The sequence below is a fragment of the Manis pentadactyla genome, chromosome 16, assembly GCF_030020395.1.
Source record: "Manis pentadactyla isolate mManPen7 chromosome 16, mManPen7.hap1, whole genome shotgun sequence".
In the NCBI taxonomy this organism is placed as follows: Eukaryota; Metazoa; Chordata; class Mammalia; order Pholidota; family Manidae; genus Manis; species Manis pentadactyla.
The window spans coordinates 22,396,633-22,420,592 of NC_080034.1; the positions used below are offsets into that span (position 1 = coordinate 22,396,633).

The following is a 23,960-nucleotide window of genomic DNA, read 5'->3' on the forward strand; positions in this document are numbered from 1 at the left end:
TTGGTCATCTTTACTTTCCTAGCCTCAGGGAAGATGCCCAAACCTTGGGATGAAATGCAGATTGAGAAGGTGTTGGATCCCTGAACCCCTTAGAGCTGGGCTGCACCCCATTAACCCGAAAGAGAAAAGCTTTGGCTTCTCTAAACAGCCTTGAAAATAAGAAGAATAAACTTCCTAAGACAGCTACCCCTTTCCTCTGGGTCAAGGGAGATTTTCCTCATTTGTTTAGGGAGGAGGGCTTTGCACTGCTGGAAAAGTCAGGGTTGGGTTAGATCCTGCAATGAGCCAGTTAACTCCTCCAGATCCCAAGGCATAGGGTGCAGGAACCCATACACAGATGGCCCTGTAAGCTTCTCTTCTGCACCATTTTCTTCAAAGAACACTATGCCAGAATGCCATCCCACTAGCAGTGGGAAAGGAGCATCATCTTTGACTTGGACGCAGAGTCATTTAGTTACCCAGAGTCTTTAAGTTACCTGGGAAGTAAATTTGATGCCTTTTCTTCTTTGAGGGCAAAATAAACCAAAAGATACAGTTAACATGAGCTTTTATTGCAAATATGGTTAGAAATAGGAGAGAAGAGTTAATTTGGAATTTTAAATATAAAAACACCTTCTAGTGAAAACAGAAGTATCCTTTTTTTCTGAGAAGCAAAATTTATTGTATTTATGCCGTAATGAAAACATTGCCTGTGTTTTGGTGATGGAGGACAAAAAGAAAAAAATTTCTTGGCTAACTTTCTATCTGTAGAAGTAAACAATGTCCATATTCAAGAAACTGAAGATGAAAATACAACAAAAACACAACAATCTTTTTATTTATGTAAATCAGATAAACACTGGACAATAAACCAATTTCTACCCATTACCATAACAGCTTGTCTATAAAGAACATAAAAATTCAGATAGGATTCTACCTAGGGCCAAGCGTTTTTTTTTTTTAACCACCCATTCACAGAGGTATAGATTCACAGATAAATAATCCCAAACTACTTGCTCGCCATATTTACACATTCCCATTAAATTAAGCATAAATAAATATATACAAACTTAACATGGATACCTTCCAGAGCTCTTCCGGTGAAGAGTCAATAGATTGATATTTCTTGATTGTGTGGCAAAAACAATGTTAGTGAATTAGAGACCATCTCAACAGAGGAGTCAATTTTGGCATTCAAAGATTTGCATTCATTCGACTTTTTAAAGAAAAACAAAAACGAATTTTGATATTCCTTTTTACCCTTTTTTTTTTAAACCCAGATAATTTTACATCAGCACAGGAGGGGAAAACACTGTTTAGGCTCTTGAGGCAACATCAGATGGTTTAGGGTTATTATTTCCTTCCCACATAGGAATTACAAATACAGGATATCAGATGTGATGGCAAAATCTCTATAAACACTCCAAATAAGAAAAGAGTTGTCCTTTTAAGTAAGGGTTTGTACCAGAAGAACAGTGTGAAGGTAAGTCTGGGGTTTGGGGTTTTCCATTCGACCTAGGTTTTCATAGGATATGAAATAATTGCTTTAGAGAAAGTGTTTTCCCTGGCCACAGGAAATAAAACAGCCAGGTCTTTGAAAGCCTCCTCAGTTCTTTAGGTGAAGGTGGAGAAAGCTAAGGATGTGGAGCCAGAGAGAAGAAAGGAAAATGCAAGATAATGGGGGTGGAGGAGAAAGTTACTTTCCTAGTTTGGGGGAGAAATTAAAAATCACTTCATGATAGAATCCTTGCCCAAAACAGCCCCCCCCAACTCCTTTTTTTTTTTTTTTTTTAGTCCTCTGAGACCCACAATACCTGTAGGAGGAGGCAGAGTCAGACAGAGAATGGTAAGGAGACCTTTAGAACCTCCAAAGGAGCTTGCAAAGTGTCAAGTGTGAGGGCCACGCTGCCGCATCCTGACTCCTCCGTTCTGTCTTTAGCTCTTTTGGTTCAGGACTGAGCATTTAGGAGGGAGCACGTGTTAAAATGGCTAAAGTGTGCAGGTGTTAGGAGGGAAAACTGCAACTCACCTGTTTGGTTTGAAAACAAAGCTCAAAAAGGCTTGCTTTAAACGTTTCCCTTGACTTAAAAGGCAAACTCTTGCGTTAATCCTACTGTTTATTGATTTATGGGCCAAAGGAAACCAAATCTTTTAATAACTCAATTATCAGATAAACGTAACGGGCCTGGCTAAGGAAAGCAAGGGGGCCGGGGTCGCACTTGAAAGGAGAAGGGAGGCGGAGAGCGGGAGTAGTGGGCGGGGAGGGAGGCGGGGGCGCGCGGGGGTCTCTTCTTCGCTGGGGCGCGGGAGGTAAGCACGAATGAGGACGAAGCGCGATGAAGGGAGCCTTACAGCCCAGTAAGACAATTCCTATCCCATCACCTGCCCTTAGGAGCGTGAGAGCGAAGAGTTTTCATTTTGGCAAAGACGGGGGAGGCTTCTGAGTCCCTGGACATTTCTAGGCCACTTGCCTTCTGGGGTGGCCGCTGGTAGCAAAAGGCCTAGGCAGCGCTGAGACCCCTCCCCGCCTGCAGCCCGCGGGGCGCCGCCCCAGTACCTACTGGAGAATGGGGCTTTCTCGGTCACCTTAGCCCTTAGGGTGAGACCGAGAGCGGGAAGGGCCTGCGTGGCCCGCGGCCCCTCCATCGGCTGATTCTATGTCCTCAACACGATTGGGCGCGAGTGGCCCACACGCTCTCGGGACCTGCACAGTAAGAGCAAGGCGCGTCCATCGCGTCTCTCGCACGTCACACGCGTGGGGCGCGTTGCCCTGCAACGAAAGGAGACGATGGTATTCAGTGTGGTTTCTCCTGGCCTTTTGCAATCAGAACACATCTAATGCAAGCCGCCAGGCCCTCGGACAAAGGCGCAGGCTTCTGAGCTGGGGAGAGAGAAAGTATCTACAATCTCCATACGGTCTAGTTCCTGCCCCCCTAGAATTCCCTAAAGGAGCTGGCGGTGCAAGGGCTGGATTTTGACATTAACCGTTGCTTGGACCCTCCGGGTGACCTGAAATCAGCTCTTTAACTCCCTCCCCCACAAAAATGTCAGGTTCCTAACCCCCAATAGGTTCCTAACCCCCAACCCTCCAACCTTCCCACCAAGCCAAAGCCCACCCAACCAGCAGAACTCAGTGTCCCACTGGGTCCTAAGTATAAAGCCTGCAGAACAAAAACCTGGCACTTTTATCTTCAAGGGATGTTGCAAAGGTACTAATATCTACTTTGTATAAAGAGGTGCAGGTAGGACTCTAAATTTAGAGAGGTGTTTCACTCACCCCAGCCCTACACAAGGGATTTCCCACTGCTTTTGGCAGGATGGGAACAATGGGTTCCAGATCCTATTTCATGATAAAGCTCAGATGAGGCCTGAGAAAGAAGCTGGGCTGCCAGAAGTGAGAGATATTAAATGCATGAAACTGTATCCACTGGGAATAGTCCCAGTCTGTTCAGACGGTAAAATTCAAAGCTGAAATACATCTTTCACTTTGCATTATTTTACCACTGTATGCCAAAACAAGTGCACGGCCGGGAGGGGGGAAATGCTTCATTCATAAAGCATCTTGTAAGAAAGCAATTGTTGCTCAGACAGGGGAGCTTGCCACCCCCTCCTCCCCACAGCATTCATGAAGATGATCCCCCCCCCCATTAAAACAGCCATCACCAAAGCACCCATAAATGAAATCCATTTTAAAGGCAGGCAATATTGTTAAAATATTGGGCTCCGAGAACCCTTATTCTTCTCCCCTAAAATTCATTCTGCAGCACCCACCCTTCACCCAAATGCCATGTTGAGGTATCTGTTAGCAACTAGACTCAAAGCTGCTTCAATCTCTTATTGGCCACTTTCTAAATTATTCCCTTTGAGCTTCTTTAAAGAAGTGCACCTGCAGAATTCTGACACACAGGCTTTGATTAAAAAGGGATCAGATTTTTTTTTCTCTGTACCTTATAGATTGTGTAGGAAGCCCAAGTCCTCTTTGAAGAAGCTCATAAACCATGCGGGCAAAGCTTTGGAAAACAGAAGAGAATGAAATGGTACATACCCCTCCGAAGGAATTACATACTAATCAACGTATTCATATTGTGCTTTTTTTTTTTACTACTGTTCTTAAAATTGGCAGATGACACAAGTATTATATAACAAATGCAAGATTCTCTGTATGCAGATGCTGCTGGCAAGGCTGAGAACTAGTAACATTTATGAAAGGAACTGATGATGAGTCTGAAATCAACTTATTGATCCGGATTTTCCTCAGCCGCAGGAGCCTCTACTGAGCCAGCCGGCCCCCAAACCTGCAGCCGTCGCCGCACCTTCGCGGGCCTACAGCCCCGCCCGCCCTTGCCTCCCGAATTAGGCAACCGGCCAGGGAGCGGGCGGGTGAGTTAAGAACGCTGGGCGGGCCGGGGGCGGGGTACCAAGGGGACTGAAACACAACGCAAAAGGGCTAACCACGCTCATTTTCATCCCGGAAGATTCCCGTGACAGCTCGAGGAAGGGAGGGCAACGTAGAAAAGGGTGGCTGGGAGAGGGGTGAGGTGAGATGGAAGGGCGGGATCTGCGAGTTTCCTAAAAAAATATTAAAAATTAAAAAGTTCGTGCGTCTCAGTCAACCAGCTTTCAAAGCACTGACACCAACAATGTTTCTCCCATTTTCTTCCAATAAGTTAGCGTTTTCTCATGTTTAGTCATGTTTATTTTCCAAAGGGGAAAAAAAATCATGGTTTTCTTTTATTATCAGTAATTACTAAGCTCGAAAGAACCGAAGTGGAAAATCCGGACGGTTGTCTCCAAGTGTATCTTGAAATAGACACTGAGAACCGATATTGTTGCTCCGTTGTACGCCTCAGTTTTTTTAAAAGTTATTTAGCTCTTTTTTTTAAAATTTCGATTGTATGTGTATTCTACCTAATATAATTCTTCCAAAGCCAATCCAATATTTTAAAGCTAAAATTAATTTTTCCTGTTTTCCTTTTGTATTTAAAACATTTTTCTTTTTTTTTTTTTAATTTTCATTTCCTGTGTTTCTCCTCCTTGTCGCCAGTTTTACTACCTGGGCCTTCCCCAGACGTGTGCCTGTTAGTGGTGGTGTTGTTCAAGAACATCTTGTCCATGCCTTTGAGCGCCTCGGTGAGATAGTTCTGCAGGGCCGTGAGCGCGGCGCAAATGGCCGGGGCGCCAAAGCCGTGCGTGATGAGGCTGAAGTGCGTGAGGCAGCTCTGGATCCCCGGCTCCAGGATGGGGCTGGGCCGGCTGTTTCCGATCGGCGTCCGGTCCTGCGCCAGCAGATCCGTAAATTCTTTACAAAGTTGCCTGCAAAGGGGAGGGAGAGGAACAAAAAACACCCTCAGTGTCCTTGGCATTGGCATTAAAAAGGAGATGCTCACACAAGCCCAGAGGCAGCCGGTCACCGCAGAGCCGAGGCTAATGTGGGTGATTCCGCTCTGTTTCCTTTCCCAGCGCTCTCCCTTCTACAGCAGCTGAGACTGGAGGGATGGAGGGGGTGGGGAGGTTATGCACCCCTTCCATTTCAAAGCCTTGGTTTTTTGCCCCCTTACAATCATTCCCCCTTAATTCCATCACTGCATAAACTGTTTTGGAAAATACGCTAGACTGTAGCATTTGATTTTTATATTCAATAATTTTTAGCTCTTACCTGGCAGTTCTTCTAAAAGCCTGCTTCTCTCCCCTACCTCTCCAACCTCTTGGCGATAAGGCACAAAAAGCCCTGAAAGATTAAGGCCCCTGGGCCACAAGCCTGTCTTCCAGAAAAAAAGCAGATTGCTGGAGTCTTGCATGGCCTAGAGCAAGCAACTGTTTATTCCAGGAGAGAAAGCTGATTCCATTCCAGGCAAAAATCTGTTTACCTGCAGTATGTGGGAAGAGAAGTATTTTCCCCCTTTCTTTAAGTACAGGCTACTGAAAATCTTTGTACAACACGATTGTTGTCAGTATAAAAGGATTCCTACATTGTCAAAATAAAACCTAAAGGTAAATCACAGACACTGGGGAGGGTAGGTTTTTATTTGTTGAAGGTTTCTATTTCTTCAAGGCACCTGCAATTTAGAGGACTCTCCCAGCCTTAGAAATCCTTTGTCCCTAAGTATGAATTGAACTTGAGAAAATTTTAATATAGGAAGTGTACAGAGGGTTTTAGCGCCAGATGTCCAATGGCTTAGTTCTACAGGACGTCGCATGGCATCCCAAAGGCCAAACCCTTTCACAGACTACAGGCTGGTAAATTCTCCTGACAGCCTGCCTCCACCTGGTCTGTGGGGTGGTGAGAAAAGAAAAATTTTGAACTCCAGTCCCAGGACTCCCTGCGATGGTCTGACACTTGTGACCATGGCCTGGCCATGGCCAACAGGTAAACAGGGCAGGTACCTGGAGGCCAATGGGAGTGACCCCGGGACATCCTTTTCCAGGGGATTACTCCCAGGGGGAGTAATGGCTAAACTAGGTGGAGAATACCTCCTCCCCACACCTGCAACAGCTAAAAGATTTTTGGTTTTAAAGCTGGTGTGTAGAGAACACTAGCAGGCATCCTCTCTGTACTGGTTTTTCCATTCCAAATACACACATACACCCTCACAATAAGAAAGAGATAGGAAACAGGTCTGACCTAAATAGGGCAGTTTTTAAGCCAGAGGTTAGTTGTGGGGTTCAAATGAATATATCCAGGTCTCCACCCCACTGATTCCAATGCAGGAGGCTTTGGGCTAGATTCAGGAATAAATATCTTGAAAAAACTCCCCAATTCTGATACCCCAGGTTAAGAGATGCTGGCCTAAGAGGGAAGCCATAAGGCTTTAAGGGGGAAGTTACGATCATTCCTTAGGGAAATGACAGAATACTCTGTGGAATCCTGTTGGCTAATTTATACACTTTGGTTTTATTTTCTTCCCAAAGTACCTTTACTCTTTTATAAAGCATCAACAGGTCCCCCGCCACACACACACACACCAGACAGCAGAGCAAGGGGGTACGAGTGTAATTTACTAACAAAGATCTGTTATATTATTAGTTGGTGCATCAGAAGAAAATATTCTAAAAAGAGGGTGGGTGCCAGGTTTTGATCGTTAGAAGAGATGGTTGAAATCTTTCCTTAAGTTTGTTCTCATTACCAAAGTGCCAAAAAGGAAATTCTGAACTGGGGAGAACAAATGCTTAGAGTAAAACATTTTAAATCTTCAAAGACCAAAGCAGGGTCTGTAAGCAATTAAAGTTCTGGGACATTAATATTTTTTGACCCTGCGGAAAGGGGCAATCAAATTCCAATCACGTCTCAAAAACATCTGGACAAATTTGAGCAAATGATTTTTCAGCCTTCCATATATTTCTTTAAATTACGCTGTCAATGGAACAAACTGCGTCCTCCAGCACTAAATAAATGAGTGCCGCTGTTTGGGCCGCGCCTGCGAGAGAAAAGTGCGGGCGCACGCAGAGTCGCCCACTGCAGGCCTGAGCCGGCCATAAAACACCAACAATATGACACCGAAGCCAAAGACAGGAGTAAATCAAATAAATAGAAAACCCACTGTAAAAGTTCAAATGAGCTCTAGACCTAAATTTAGCCAGAGATTTACTATTTTCCCCTCTGGAGTTGCAGTAAATTTTATGTCTGTGGAAGATGCCAAACAGCAACGTTGGAAAGAGAATAATTAGAGCTGCGGGTCGAGATGGGTACACGTGGGTGACATACAGACACCCTGAGCGTGGGTATGGCAGAGAGATGTGAAACTCGGGCAGAAATATCTGGAAAGAACTAGATTCCAGCAAGGGCTCGCCCGGAGGTCCGCCTGACATCCCCAGGGTTGGGGAAGAGAATTGTAAAAAGCCTGGATTCAGAATAATAAACCCATCCTGGCCCAGAAACTTGGACATAGAGGAGACAGAGACAAAACCCATATAGACCACAATCAACTCTAGCCTGGGCGGGGCGGGGCCAGCAGTGGCAGGGAGGAGCCTGGGGGGCTTCCTCGCCAGCAAACGACAGGCCTCAAAAGCTACTTCCACCACGGAGCTCCTTCCCTGCCCTGCAAAGGAGGTCGCACGGCTTAGCAGGATAGGAGTCAGGCTGAGGGCTGGGACGCTTACTTGGTGGCCAGCAGCATATTCTTTCGAGAGTGCAGGTCACTGGGGTCCGTGTGCTGTCGGTTCAAATACTCAGAAACAGCTTTGGCGGGAAACTCCGTTTCACAAATGTACCCAAAATCCCGAGCTAGGTGAACAGCTTCTCCTGGAAAGACAGCAGCAGAGGTACTAATCAGCACCCAGTCCCTAGTCATCCTAGGGCAGGAGACACTCTGGTCAACTCTGCTACTATTTACAGAAGAGGCCAGCTGTTGGGGGTAAAAAGGTGAAAGAGAGCCAAAGTAAAAAGGATTCGCAGGCCATAAGTTGAAGGGATAAACTTGGATCCTTCAGCTCTTTCTCGCCTCTCCCTGATTATCCTTTCAGTCAAGTCCTAGCTAGATATCCCCAAATCGCTTCCAGTCTCCCAAACCCCATGTTCTGTCTTAAAGGAAGGGTGGGCCAATATGATATATTGAGAAACCACCTTAAAATCGCACCTAGACATTTGGCTGGATATTCAAGCCAGATTCCACCCCTGCCTTTTTTTAAAGCATCTGTTATACCTGATGTAATTAAAATGTAAAAGTCTTCCTACCTTTATCTTCCTATAATTGTGTTAGGAAAAAATCTCTTATTAATAACTCATATACACAAACATAAATCCATGTATGTATATGTCCACATGTATCAAAGAATAAGTGCAAAACATATATGGAACAATTATTTCTATCCAGCAATGAAATATTTATTCTTCTTGTAATTTTCTTGCTAGTTAGGTTTCAGGTGTCTCCTCCTGAGGGGTTCTTGTCATCATTCTCCTACTTAAGGACTTTTGAGAGCACAAAGATGACACACCAGCTATAGAAAACCCGGACATCTGAGAGATCCCTCAGCTTATGGGGAAGCCCCCTTTCAAACAAAGCATTAAAACCCTTTAAAGCACAGCCTTAGGGGTTCAAGGGAATATCCGGAACATTAAAAAGAGATATGTTGAATTATCCCACAGTTACATTATTTTTAAAGAACATGACTTATTTTTAATCATTGTTATCATAGTAATAACAAAAGACTTCAGGCATGGTGCTTACGATTCATAAAACTGAAAACTGCCAAGTGAATATTGGAATTTCACTTTTCCCCCCTTCTCCACCCAAATCCATGTCTTAGGCTGAGATTACCTTGACTTCTTTTCAAAATGAAGATTGTGGTACAGCAATTCCCTGAAGGGCAAAAAGTAAAACCCCTGGCTGAGCGTCAACTGCCAGTAAGTGTGGTCTGGAAATTTGGTGACTGCTGCCCCTGGAGGGTGAATTTGGGCCAGGCAACTATGCCTTAAAGAGGGCAAAGTGCAATACCTCTAAATGTGATGACTTTATGGTTGCTGCATAAATATTATAAGATCCCCCTATCCAAAAACCAATTCTCCACAGAAATGTCATAGTATCACATCCATAAAAATAAAGAAAAAAACCCAACACCTACATATTACACTTCAGAGAAAATTCTACAACTTCTTCCATTAGAACTGTCTGGCTATATTTCCTCTCTCTTGCCCACCCCACAAATTCAACTGTAGATCCTGTTCTTCTAGACTGTGTATAAGATCCTGTTAATTATGTACTATAAATATCACCCCAACCCCATAATCATGAGCAAATTAGAATGTACTTATTATAATTGTGGCCCTTTAATTCACAATTGATGAATTTACAGTACAGATCATAAGTGACCCCCTCCACGTTTCCTCACCACTAGTTTTCCTTGGCATCATTGGCCTTAAACTATATTTGAGTAACAGTAAGTCCCAGGTAATCAGCAGGAGATAGGACCCTGGGAGTGACATGAGTTTTAAAATACCAATTATGGGTCATGAATGCAACAATAGTTTCATAAATTGACAATGTGTTTTCTACTACTGACTATTCAGAGTAAAATCTGGGAAGGAGAAGGGGTATACAATATATTGCTGCCTACAGATTTGCTTGCAAGAATTCATACAGAAGGTGTTTCAGACACTGTGTTCTGCACCTGGCAGAAGATGTGACTCCTGCACTGGCTTGGAGCCTGGACCTGAGCACTCCTTGGAGTATAGGGACCATCGTACACATCCCTTTGCTGCTCTAGAATTGCCGGCTCCCTCTAAGTAAAAGGACCTTTGAACTTCTCTCAAGCAGCCGCTTGACATCCAACTCATAAGGGCACAACAATTGCAATGATTTCCAGTTAATCATGAAACGTGTAAAATGTCAGCCTTCCAGCCAACAGTTAAACTCAGCCACTTCGTGGAATGGCCACACGTCTTGCTTACCTTCCACCAGGGAGGTGAGTAACGTGACATTTGCTGCTTTGCGCCTGCCCGCGGGTAAATTCAAACCGATTTTTTCTAGCCTTTCTCGCAAAGATCTCCCCCCATTTTTCGATTTGGCTCTGAAATTGCAAGAATTAACATTCTGATTAACCTCAGAGTGTTCCTGAAACAAAGTTTAGACTTAGCAATCTAAAGCCCAGTGGAGCTTGAAGAGGTTTTAACTTGAGGTTAGCACATTTCTTCCCCCTCCCCATCCTTTTGGTTTTTCGCTGATAGTTTGCTGAGGTTTGCTCAATTTCTGCAATACAGAGCATAAAAAAATTGAGCCATTTTCTTAGTTGAATCCCATGAGAAAAAAAAAGATACCAGATGGGAATAATTAGGGTAGAGTTGTGGGTCCAGAGAAGGCAGAAGTTGGACATGCACACACATAAGCTCTTTCCTTGTCATGGAGCCAGTTGGGTGAGCAGAAAATGGGAAAGGACAACCTTGCTGACAAGAGGAAAAGAACTGGGTGGTTGAGAGAGGAGAAGGGATTAGCTGAAACAGGTGGGCGTTCTGAGGAAGAGGTCAAGGGGCTTTTCAAGGAAGCTTTTCTTTTCTACGAAACAGAGTTGGGTTAACTAAAAGGGGGAGGAAGAAGGAAACATGAAACTAATGATGATGGTAATCACAATAACAGTAAAACTAACACTTTAGGGAGTTCAGTTATGTGATAAGCGCTGTGTACTGATTATCTCACTTAATCTCATAGCAAATTTATATACACATGCTCAATGCCTAGGGGGTGATTCAAAGAAACTTCCATACTCTGGGGCTCAAAGGACTTGAAAACTGCACAAAAGTAGAGCAGAGCAAGGTTCAAAGTGAGAAAAGTCCAGGGGATTGGCAGGTCGGCACCCTTACCCCTCCCAATGCTCTCCCTATACGTGCTAAAGTCTAGGCGAAAATACAAGAAAAAAAAACCCAGTTACTCTGACCTTTCTTGCTGTGCTGTTCACACAGCCACTTTTAGAAAAGAAAGGGACTTTCAACCCCTAAAATAGGCTAACTAGAAAAGTTCATCTCATACAATGTCACTCATACCAGGGATGTACCAGATGGTTCGAGGCATTGGCAGGCAAGGCTTTAAATCTTAAAAGCTACCTCCTCCCCCATTTTCCACAAGGAGGGTATGGATTGTCTTCCTCCAATATTGAGAAGCCTATCAATGGCCTCACAGGACAACTATTAGTACCTCTAACGTAGTATCACTGTTGTTATGGGTGGGGGTGAAGAAAGGGGTCACAAGTCTGCAACAGAGATTTTCAAACTATGGGCAGAATGCATTTGTGGGTCATGACCAACTTGTCTGTTCAATAACTATAGACCAAATTATATAGACCAGCTTATCTGGTCTGTACAACAAAGGCAAGCTTTGGTTTTTACATTTTAAAACAAAACGGGTATCAGAGTGCACTGCAGGTACAAAAGACATTACTCTCTGAAACGTCTGTTTTAGGTCAATGCGCCTAAGTTCTGGGTCTCGCTCACTCTACGGAATATCCTCCAAGGGTCCTGAGGGCAGGAGGGAGTCGGACGCCAGGTGCTCGGCAGGGAAACTAAAGCTTTCAGGGTCCCTACACCGAGAGCCGGCGGCGCGCGCACCTCCCGAGGGCAAGGGCGAGGGCGCGCGGGGGGGCGGGGCGGGGCGCGACGGCGTTTGCGCGCGCGGCCCCGAGCACGTGGCAGCCGCGGCTCTCCGCTCGCGCAAAGCTGGTGCCGCGCTCGGCCTCCCGGTTGCTAGGCGACCGCGTCTGGCTGCGCTGGGGTTTCCGCGCGAGCGCTCTCCGCCCACCCCGTGAAAACTGGTTTGGGGGTTTTACCTTCTGAGGACGCCGCCAAGGAGAGACGCATTGAGGCATTCGGGGGGTGAAAGCCGTCTCTGAACTTCCCCCACAGTTACTTTGTACTTTGAAGTCGAACTGAGCAGAGACAAACGGCCCGGGACCGAGCAAAACACCTCGCCGGTGTTGACGGACATGCCTCCAAGGAAGCCATCTTTATTCATCATCAGAGAGGTCACAGATTTGGGAGGAACCGGAACTAGAGAGAAAAAAAAAATGCCATAAAGGTGACCGGGTTTCGATCCTGGTGACCGGCTGATAGAATGTGTCGGTGCGTGCGCAGGGCGAAGCCACAGGACAGGCGCCAGGTGGGAAGCTGGAAGAGGAAGTGTTTGTTCCAGTGAGGCTGCGGTGCGTTCAGAGCACTGTGTACAAACAAATGGAAAAGCCGTCACTCTTCTGGAAACTTACTCCAAGTGTAGTAACGTAGACACGAGTCGCTTTTCACAGACCCGCTCACTACACATATCAAGAAATCACGCAACCCAGAGTTTGGACTGGGCTGTGAAACTGGGCAAATCCTGTTCCATCATGTGCTAGCTGTGTGACCTTAGACATCTCACTGATCCTCTCTGAATCTAAGATTCCTCATCTGTCTCGTGAGGATAATTACTACATTTGGTTCTAAGGCCTGAAGGTGATTATCGCTACCAATGATATAAAATGGTAGTACCAATGCTCTTAATGGGAGCTCCTGCCTCCATTCCTATTGAGTCCAAGTCTATGATCATCACTGGAGAGTATAATGAGTGTGTGTCCCATAAGACACTATGCCCAAGAACAGCCAATAATACCATTAAGCTGGGGAGTTGGGTCCAAAAGAGCTATTCTTTTCTCTGAAGTGGATCCCATGCTCTCCTACATCATAACAACAAATTCATTTAGAAATGAACCCAAATGCTCTTCTCCAGTGAAAACAATTCCGCAGTGACATGAATTTTGTTTACAGATTAACCTAAAGCACCGGCTGGTGATTTGGAGCAGTTATGATTTACAACAGGTGCCCTGATCAATCAACCAATCACTCTAATTCATTTGAGCGGAGGTCTTGCCTTGCCCCAGTTGTTTCATTTCGGCAAGTAATTGATAACAAACCGCACTCAAGGTATGTTTTATGCAGAAGTTAATAAGAGCTGACAGCTGGTTGCCACTGCTACTCAGGCGCATTCAGCCTGTCCAGCCTGTATTTCTGTTTAATTGTGTTTCAGTGTCATCTGCACCTCAGGAAGAGATGGGGCTCAGGAGAACCAGAAGCCAGGGAATGCGGAACAGTGAATGGTCAACCTTGCACTTCCTAGGTTGTTTCACTCCCTTGGACTGCCGCATTGCTGAAGCCCATTTTCTTCCTGCACGTTCGAGAAGCCACTGGACATGTGACTTCTCCTCCTGACTTGCACCACACCTTAGCTTCTTCTGTTGGGATATAAAGCTTCCAAATCTTCAAACAGTATTTGTTGATCACCAGTCCAGGGAATTTATCGAAACATGCCTCTGGCATGAAAAAGGAGATTTCCATTCTTCCTCTTTAATAAAGACTGTCTCATCCTGGTAGGGGGAAGACGTTCTTTTTATAACCTGGAGCCTAGAACCCTATCTGTCAAGTTGCAAAACCTCCCTTGTACAGAATAGACTAACCAACACTGCAGATTTCTGTAACAATTTATTCTCTCTACCACAGATTCCACCATTCAGAATCCTAAAAGGTAGGTGGGTCTCAAATCTTATATTTACCATTATTGCATTTAGCCCTTTACAAACACCTTGTGGAAAAGGGCTTTCCTAGGCAACTGGATGAGGGGACTGAAGAATTCCCTTTTGCTAATTCTTAGTAGACATTTTAGGATTCCTCGATCTGTCTACAGAGTCCAAGACCTAGGACAGATGAATGATGTTAGATAACAGAGTGGATCTTCTGCACTGACATGGTGGGGAGGTATGGAAGGGACTTTCTCCTTACTGATTTCCTTCATCATATTCTTACCAGTAAAGCTGCATCCCATTTGAGAGTGAAGCAATGAAAAACCAATATATCAACTAAATTTTATACAATATGGATTTAAAGTCATTTAATAGACAGTGATTGGGATGGGAACACTCTGTCACTTGTTTCATACAACATCTACATTGATTTTTATCCTATTCTTCACAGCAGTCCTGATTTCTGTATTTCAGATTCATATTCAAGCACTACAAACAAATAATTTATTAACATGGGAATTGGCATTAGATAACCTTGGAAAAACTGTTCCCCAAATATAGATGGCCCTTTGAAGTGTTAATGTGGTATGAACTGTAGAAATGTATTGTCTAAAAATTTCATCTTCGATATTCAGCAGTATTTTTATATTCAAATACTATGTGAAAGAATATTTTAACAGGAAAAAAACCCACTCAGCTGAGAATTGTAAGTTGATTTCCTATTTCCCATACTGGACAACTGAATATCTCCTGATGATTGGAATTTCATCTGTTTCTCACAGTCCCAAGTGCCAAATCTCTTGAAAAGCCTGGTCTTTAGAGACACTTTATAACCTGACCTCTAATTTCACTATTGTTAATTGCCCGATTTACCTGACAAAAGGTATTTCCTTTGGGGAATGTATATTGTTCCCTCCCATGAGCTGTATTACCTTTCTGCATATACATTATCACCTAAGTATCACCAATCCAGTCAGTGTCTCTCAGCACATTGCTTGGGGGGTGGCGGTTGTCGTTTCCCCCAAAGACTCAGACTTTTTGAGCAGACATGCTTCAGAGTATATTTCCATTTTCTAATTTAAGTGCCAATCGTGTTCTCACCCTCTATTCTCTCATCCTCAGGTTCTAAATCTCCCTCCTAGTCTGTCCTTCGTCTTGGTACCCAGACTAGACTGTACACATTTCTTGTTCCAACTTCCTTTAATTCCACAGCACTGTTACCTACCTTCCATCCCACTCTCACACCTGCTTAGCTCAGCTGATTAACCCCATATTTTATTCTCTTCATCTTTTCCCTTCTGCTTTTCTCCAGCTTATCAATAAACTCAGAGAGCAACAGGGCCCGGTTGATTTGTTAGTAATTATGAGCACACTGTTCCTGCTCATGGAACCCAGAGATGACTAAGATAGGTTTAAAGCGACAGCAGGAAATGGTAAGGAAATGGAGCATAACAAAACTCAGCGTGAAGCTTTCAGTTCTTTACATGTTTACAATTTTCTGTGCATACATTAAAACCGTTTTTTTTTTTTCCTCTTCAGTTCTCAGTTGGGTAGCATGGCCAACTTCTGGATGTAACACCCACAAAACTTTCTCTCCTCCCTTTTCCCTTGCATTATATTGAAGAGAAGAAAAAAGGCTTAAAAAACGATCAATACTTCATTACAGTGGCAGGAGGTTTTTTTAATGAGAGGAAGGAAAACTGATTAGAGAAAATATTATTCATTAATGAACTATACAGATCCAAAGTGCTATTACTTTAGCTCTTAATCTGCATTCTCTAAACTCAAGTGTGAAACCTAGCTTTGAGATCTTTGTTTGACTGGACACAAACCCTCTCTGGGTCTGATATGCTGGTGGGGGAGAAGGGAAGGAATGAACCCATCTAATAGATTCCAGGGTGAGACCCTTTGAAAAGTACTTGGACTTAAATATATAAACTACACTAGGAAGCCATGAAGAGGTTGGGCAATAATTACTTCTCACCAGCAGAGCACCCCTGTCCTCATATTTGCCCTGCTTCTCATCTACCCAAGGGCTAAGTGTTATTCCACATGTATATATATGTTCCCAAAATAGAACCAGCAACTTGGTGGGAAGAAAAATAGGATTCCTACAAAGAAAGCTGGAACATAAAAACTACAACATCCAGTGTTGGCATCTTTTAGGGGCAAAGTCTAAGAAACTGGAAACTAAGTCGGTCTCATCACCTACCTGATTCATGGGACATTGAGAAAGTCATTTATCTTTTCTCTGTTTCAGTTTCCACACAAGGGAATGAAGGTGGGGGGCTGGAGAAGAGCGTCTAACCTTTCTAGCTTGGAAATTCTGTGAACTCTGATTACTCCCCGGGTGGCTAGAATGTATCTCAGAGTTTCCAGTTGAATAAATACCTATTGGGATCCAAGTCACTCTGGAAATGTGAACCTCTTCCTTTGGGAGGAAACTCACACCCTTTCAGAAGATCTGACAGACTCTCGGTGATTTTTACCTTCTTGGTCAGAAGGAAGAAATCCCAACGGAACCCACTGCAATTTGAAACTGGTAATTTCTTTATCCACACCCCTCCCCCCACCCCAAGGAAAATCCACACCAATCTTAAGTGTTTATGTGGGGAAGGGGCCAGAACTAACGGGGGAAAAAGTGGGAGAGAATGGAGGTTGAACTGAAACTAACCAAACAGGATATCCCTAAGACCACTGAAAATGCCCCACAGTCACAACATTTGAACCTTGGACTCCAGCCACGCTAGCCTTTCTAAGAAATCCCAGCGTATTTTCTGCTGTCTAAAGTGTCAACCAGATTGCATATTGGCTGCTGACTGCACGAAAAACATTTTCTGAAAGCCTAGATGAGCCTTTTCCAGGTTGTAGGATGGTGGCAGTGATCATTTATATAAACTGGGCATCACCCCGCCTCCTCCCCAGCCCAGATTCCTAATCTTAATGGAACTGAGAGTTAAGAATGATTTTTTAATGTCTCGTTGGATTTTTAGACTGTTAATGTACCGAATCCTTCTCATTATTACTTTATTGATTGCTCATTGACCAGCCCCCTTCAAATCGTATTAACCACCCTCTGCCGGTTTAGATTAGGAGAGTTTAAAAAGCACCTTTCATTATTCCCCCCCCCTCCACTCCTGCCATGGAGTTGAGACTCGGCGGCTTAATGGGAGCTCTAATGGGGCAGCTAAGAGGAGAGGGGCCACGGTCCCTGCCGATTGCATTAATAGCTCAAAGGGGGCCAATACAGAAAATTAGCCGTAAACGAGCTCTGGAGATCTTCAAATGAAAGAGCCATTTATCACGCTGGCTACCTTCACTCCACTCGTTTGCTCTCTCTACTGGGAACAACTCATTTCCTCTTAACTAAATTACTTCAGAAATGTCAGCTAAGCCCAGATAGCAAACATAACAAGAGAACTAGCCTATAATCTATGGGGGTGATATCAACACAGGTAAAAAATTGTACAGGTTACATTTTAGAAGGGGGCCCTCCATAATTAGACGGACATAGAGGCATATATCCTTTATGCCCAAGTCTTCTGGCTCCCACATACACAGTGGCAGAGACACCCAATCCCAGACCAGTGGCTGCACTTTTATTAAGGAGGTAGGATTTTAAAAACCTCTCTTAAAGCCCATTAGAAAATAAATTAAGCAACTGAGTCCCCTGCCAGTTGTTGAAATGTGTAATTTTTAGTTCAGAATACTTTCTCACGTCTTCTTTTATAAAAGTAATCTCTTGGAGACATCCCTTAGAAAGGTTGGGGTGGGGACAAAGATGGGAGACCAGAGGACAAGAAGGGGGTTCCTGAGCTCATAACCTTATTTTAAGTGGTTCATAGCAATCTGGAAAAGTAAAGCAACCACTTATTCCTATTTTGCCCTTGGCTGTCTATAGATAAAAATATGGTATTAGGATCTTTATGTAATAAAAAATACCTGAAAAACTAAATAATGGAGTTGACCTGACACTTCATATTCACACCATGCCCCCTAAATCACTAAGTGACTGGGGTACCACTTGGATGTTTTAAGCTGCACTTTTTTGAAAAAGGGCTTTTGGGGCCATAAAAATATCCCATGTTCCCAAAATAGAACCAGCAACTTAGGCAATATTCTCATTTTCTTATTCCTGGAGATACCCTTATAACATAAATGTTCACATTTCACTGACAGACATCCACAAGCCCTGAAACCAAAGTGTCTCACACCTAAGAATATTTTCAGCTCCATCTTGTTAGGCAAGCTAAGTTCCAAATATTTTTATTGGCCTGGCTATGAATAACATTTCTGATTGGTCATCTGTTGGGCATACCTCACGTCAGCCCAAGTGCTGTATTAGAATGCACACCCCTGAGCTAAGGGGGGCTCTAGCCTTTTTCATGAAAAGGGAGAAGGAACTAAAACAGAAAAGAAACCAAAAAAGCGTGCGGAGAAGCTCCTCCCCTTCTTCCCCTACCCCATCAACTAGCAAGGAGCTAAAAGTGAAGTCCCAAGAGGAAATGGTGAAAGTGAGCTGTCAGCACAGTTGCAAATCTGAGCACTGAGCCTGGGTGCCCAAGCAACCCGAGAGCTGGCATTAAAATCTAAAGCAATACTATCTGAAGAAGAGAGAGACATTTGGAGCAACACTTAACATTTTTGCCCCAAACCTTACTATTCTTTTTCAGGATATTACATTCCAAAGCCAAATGTCATCATTTCAAGCTTTCCCCTCCCCCCTCCCATCCTTCAACGCTACTTTTCCTGCCTTTGTTACAAAGAAGAAAATTAAGACGACCTCACCCTGTTTGAAATCCTTACTTCACAACCTTCCTACTATGCTGGCTTGACTCTGAATTACTTTCCAAAGCATCTTTTCTTTTGTTTTTGTGAATGTCATATGGCTCAAATGAATCATAAATGACTGAAGCTGGGGATTGCTGACACCAAACATAAGGACAGGCCTTCTCCAGCATCCATAAGAATGGGTGACAGGAATTAAAATTGTATCTCCAAATATCAGTTATTTCGATAATTAAAGATTGCCCTGTTTACACATTCAAGCTCCTAAATTTGTGGCGTGTGAGTGACGTTCAGCAGCCACACTAATCGCCAGGCATTCTCTCAGTGACTGTCAGAGAAGAGGGGGAAAAATTAAGCAGCTGCAAAACGCCCGAAATGAGTTATTGTAATTACATTTAATTAGTTTAATTAGTTAATTATTTTGCTTACAGCTGTACAAGAGACTGCAAACATTTGTTAATATCACATGCCCTTTAACAGTATGGGGTGATTCCACAGTCACACTAAATCATGAATGCATATGTAGGAAGATTTAGAAATGTGTATAGGCTGTCTCAGCTTCTCAAGATGTGCATATTTAGCAACACATTTGGCACAATTAAAAAAAATAAGACTAAGAAAACTCATAAAACACAGAGAACTGGGAAGAAAATTACCACCAAAAAAATCAAACACAAAAACAAGGAGAGAAGGAGCTGTCTCAATGATCTAGGGTTTAGCTCAGCAAACACTCCACTTATCACCAAAATAATTGTAGCACATTTTTGAAAGTGGTGTTCCCCAGACAGTTCCATACACGATGGTAGTTCAGTTATTTAAGATGTATCTAGAATTGCTACCAAATGCACCATGAGAAAAATGGCTACAGTCTCTGTCTCTGTGTCTCTCCTCATTGAGGTGTCTGCCTGCAGTTTTCCCTCCCCACCCCCACCTGCAGTTTCCTTCCTCCCGACATGCCTTTTCACCCAGACAGATGCTGTCCTATGATTGTGTACAAACATTTGCGTCTTATAAATAATGAATGCCCCCAAAGTGAAGACTCATCATAAAGACATGAATGCACAGGAAAACTTTGCTTACTCTTGAGAGGAATAATCCATACCTTTTTTTATGACAGACTGGTCCAATAGATTCATGCCGCTGTTATTGGCATCTTCAACTGACTGTGAATATAAAAACATCACTATTCAAATTGACTGGATATTAAAGAATCACACACATAAATCATGTCATTCCAAACTGAAGTTTCTGTTATTTCCATTTACATTAATTCACAAAGGGAGGTTTTATTATTATCATTATTACCTCCAAATCAACATAGAAATGAAATTCACACAAATTATAAATTCTTCCAGTGGAAGAAGAGGAAAAAGGAAACTGTGAGAGACAGCTGGGATGCAGTAATGGTTTAGTTATTATACTAAACATAGATATTACATAGACACATACAATTTTACGTTATTTGCTCTTATGAATTGCGAAAATTTGGCAGCTGATTTTCACCAATATTAGTAAGAGCAATTTCTGTTTTCTATTCTATCCCAGTGCATCTCACCCCAGAGTGTTTTTACAGATACATAATAGTTTACATTATGGGGTTTTAATTAAAGTCTGAGCAATTTGGAATGGAATGCAAACAGCAACACATAGGAACACGGTTGCAAGCCGCCAGGACCGCACACCCACTGCAGTCCGTACACGTCGCTATGCTCTATGGACTTCCAGCTACATGACAATCCTTGGGAGAAACCTGCACAATTTGCTCTCCTCCCACCCCCGCTGTTGCAGCTTCCCAGAAAGGGGCACACCTGTGACGAGCAGTAACCACAGACCCACAGACACACACGAAGCCGGGATCCCCCCAGTCATTACCCAGGTAATAGCAAAGAGCGTTCATCTTCTGTGCCACCGTCTCATCCCAGAGAAGGAAAGTTTCTTCTGGGTGCTGGCAGCACTTCTGAGGGGAATAGCGGTTGGTATGCGTTTCTTACTGTTTGGGTTGCGGGAGAACAGAGCTCTGGTTGTGCATCCCAGGGCGTCCAAAAGTAGTAGATTCCCTCTCTCTACCTCAATGAAAATAAACGCTGGATCCCTCTGAAATGTACCGCTGCTTTCCTTGAACCTTAGACACCTAAATTTGAACCAATTTGTCACCCACTCTATACAGAAGTAGAAAACAAAGGGCTTGAGAGTGAGGTGTTTTCCCAGCATATCATACCCCCTCTTCCTGAGTCCCCAGGCAGCGCGTGTGTCCATCACAAGGAAGAGACTGTCTACCCCAAACCAGCAACGCGTCAGAAATGAGATGATCTCATCATGGAGGGGGTGCACGTTAATATATTTTCGTTTTTAGCAGTCACTATTCTGTTCTCAGAAAGGTGAGGAAAACTGTTACTCTCCATAAGAACCGTTTTCCGTGTTGTAACATGCCATGTACATATTGAGAAACAGTAAAAAGCTTCCTAAAAACATAGTTCAGGTAACTTGTTGGAAACTCCTCAGGAGACCTCACCACGCACACGCGCAAGCAGGATTCACTCCTCGCTTTGCTCACGTGTCTGCAGGGGTGATGTGTCCACCCAGGACAGAAATATTCGCCTGTGTCTGTGGGCGGGCAGACCGGCGATCTCACGGGCCGGGACGGTGCGCCCCACCCCTCACCCTCACGTCGGTACGTAAATATGTATATACGCCTCATCAGCGACGTGGGGTAGTTGTGGTAGTTAATGAGAAGGCTCTTGTCTGATTTTCTATCTAATTACGGCCGCCTGCTGGGTTTTTGTACAGGATATTCACGCAGCATGCTGGCGCTTAATCGTCACAGGGAGGATCGTAAAGATTTAATTAGGACTGCATGCGGAAGCGCAGAAAAACAACTCAGACTCGTAATTACTAGACTTCTTTAGTTAAAAGTGATACCAGGGGTCGCTTTAAGACACTAGTGTGTGTGTGTGTGTGTGTGTGTGTGTGTGTGTGTGTGTGTGTCTGTCTGTCTGTCTGTCTGTGGGTGTCTGTGTGTTGGTGTGTTGGGGGATTGACTTAACATCCTTCTGTGTTCACACGCATGGGCAGTAGAGGTGACCCGAGGTTATAAAGCAAAGACGGGCAGAAGAAAGTAAGCGTTCAGGGCAGCCACACCAACTCCAAACAAGGTGTCATCTCACCTCCGCTTTCTTTCTGATGCTGTTTTTCTGAGTTTTTAACACTGTCCCCCCTCCCCACACTCACATACGCACAATGGGTGAAATGTAGCATACCCAGAAACCAAACAGCGATTTGCTAGTTTAATAGCCCCTGTGAGTAAATTGAAATAGAAATTGACAGGGTTTTATAGTTTCATTTAAAAAAATATTAGAAGCATTTGGTTAATTAGCTCTCCTACTCTCCTCTCACGGTCGGGGCGGTGGCTCCGCGCCTCGTGTGTCTGGGTCACACAACCACCCCCAGCCTCGCCTAGGTGAGTCCCCCTCGCTGGGAGGCCCGCGGCCAGCAGCTCCCTCCGGACCCCGTCTTCGGCTGCGGTGGAGATAGGGGACCCGGAACACACCAGGCCCTCGGGGTCCAGGCCCAGGCACTCTCTGGTCTCTTAAAGGCCGGTCGGGCGCAGCCACCCCAGTCCGAAGCTGCAGGTAACTGCAGCCCCTGCACCGAGACTCCTAACTCGGAAGTGGATTCCCCCAGATGAAGCAGAGGAGGCGCGGCCTCTGGGGTTCGGGGGTCTGGTCGCAGGGGCACGGACCCCGTTTTTCCTTATTACCTGCCCTGTGCACGTCAAGCACTCTCCGGCCTCTGGAGGCCTGTCATCGCCGCGCAGACAGACCGTCTCTAACCCTGCTGTTTCCCTCCTGGGACAGGCGCGGGTGTATTTCCCGCGACCTCTGGCCCTGAGGGTCATCGGGAGAAAGTCCCGCGGGCCTCCGCACCTAGCCGGACGACCAGCTGGGCTGCTTCTGGGGGAGGAACGGGACACAGGTGGGGTGGGGCGGGAGCATTAGGGGGCCCCGGCCTTCACCTTCTCTCCTCCGGGCTCTCTCCACCTCCACCTCCGCGGGCTGTGTTCCCGACCCGCCAACAACTCCGCCAGCCGCGCGACGTTTTGAAGAACATGTTCTTCCGAATGCACCCTGACCTGGCCCTCTTTTTTTCTCTCCCTTCGCACTTGCTAAACACTCAAAACGCTTTTCAATTCTATCTTACAAAAATCAATCAAAAAAGATCTAAAACCAAAGAAATATATTTCCTCTTTGGGGGAATTCCTGGGTTCTGTCGCCTGAGCCATTCGGGCCTGCAGGATGGTGACTCGGCCAGTGTCAGCATTGCCAACAGCAATGGTGATGAGTTGATTCACTTTCATTATCTAGCACTTTGAACCGTGCCCAAAAAGGTTAATTTAAAAAGTTTTCCCCCAAGACACATTACCCCAATACATTAAAAAAAAAAACAACTATTAAATATTTCCTTTCTCCTATGATATTCTGAAATGAGCAATATCTCCAGACAGGAATAGTCAAGATGGGTTAAATCAACAAAACTATCATTCTTATTAACTACAGGTAAATCTAGCCACAAATCAGGTGATTCCATGATTTTTGGAAACAATAACCGAATTTCCTTTAAAACAATAAACCACCATTGACTACACACAAATGCTGTCACCACATTTTAAATGTTCAAAACACATCCCCTCCACCACAAAAAGTTAGAGAAGGACTTATGTACCCTTTTCCCTTTCCCATTTCATTTTCTTTTGCTTTAGAGGTATGTCTAAAATGATGCATAATATACACAACTATGCCAATGAGACTGAAGTGTCAATTAAATACCTTTCAACCATATTTATCTTTTCTGGAGACTGAAGTACAGAGCAAAAGGAGACCTGTTCAAAATCACCCAGACAGTTTTTAGAAGTCATTTCTTTGATGTTTCTTTGTTTAGTTTAGCCAAGTATTCTCAACCAAATCAGGCTCTATTGTGTAGGTTGCAGATGGGATAGTGGATGGGTGGGGGGAGTGTTTTGAGCCTTTTGTTTTAAGAAACAAACACGTGATGTCTCTTCAACTAGGATGATGGCTTTGGGAAGAGGAGAGTATTAATAGAGGGGGAAGACTGAAGAGGGACATGGAGAATATTGATCCACAGTCTTTTCATGGACCAAAAGGTGAAAAGAATCTCCAAAATGCTAGGCATCCTCATGGACTCCCTAACAGCATTAGGGCTTTTTGGGT

The 23,960-nt window shown here is 44.3% G+C and overlaps 1 protein-coding gene across 5 annotated transcripts in view; it reads right to left on the bottom strand.

Annotated features, from left to right (window-relative positions):
• Positions 1 to 790: 790 nt before the first annotated feature.
• The window catches only part of TFAP2B (transcription factor AP-2 beta), a 28,652-nt gene continuing 5,482 nt past the window's right edge, over positions 791 to 23,960 (bottom strand). For 4 of the 5 annotated variants that reach the window (XM_057493789.1, XM_036916405.2, XM_057493791.1 and 1 more), the window contains 5 exons: positions 19,838 to 19,898; positions 12,229 to 12,448; positions 10,364 to 10,482; positions 8,077 to 8,218; positions 791 to 5,292 (listed from right to left, as the gene is read on the bottom strand). In XM_057493789.1, coding sequence (XP_057349772.1) covers positions 4,992 to 5,292; positions 8,077 to 8,218; positions 10,364 to 10,482; positions 12,229 to 12,448; positions 19,838 to 19,898 — 843 coding nt within the window. In that variant the 3' untranslated portion in view covers positions 791 to 4,991. The remainder of the gene's footprint in view (positions 5,293 to 8,076; positions 8,219 to 10,363; positions 10,483 to 12,228; positions 12,449 to 19,837; positions 19,899 to 23,960) is intronic. The other variant, XR_005030962.2, reaches the window with a different exon arrangement.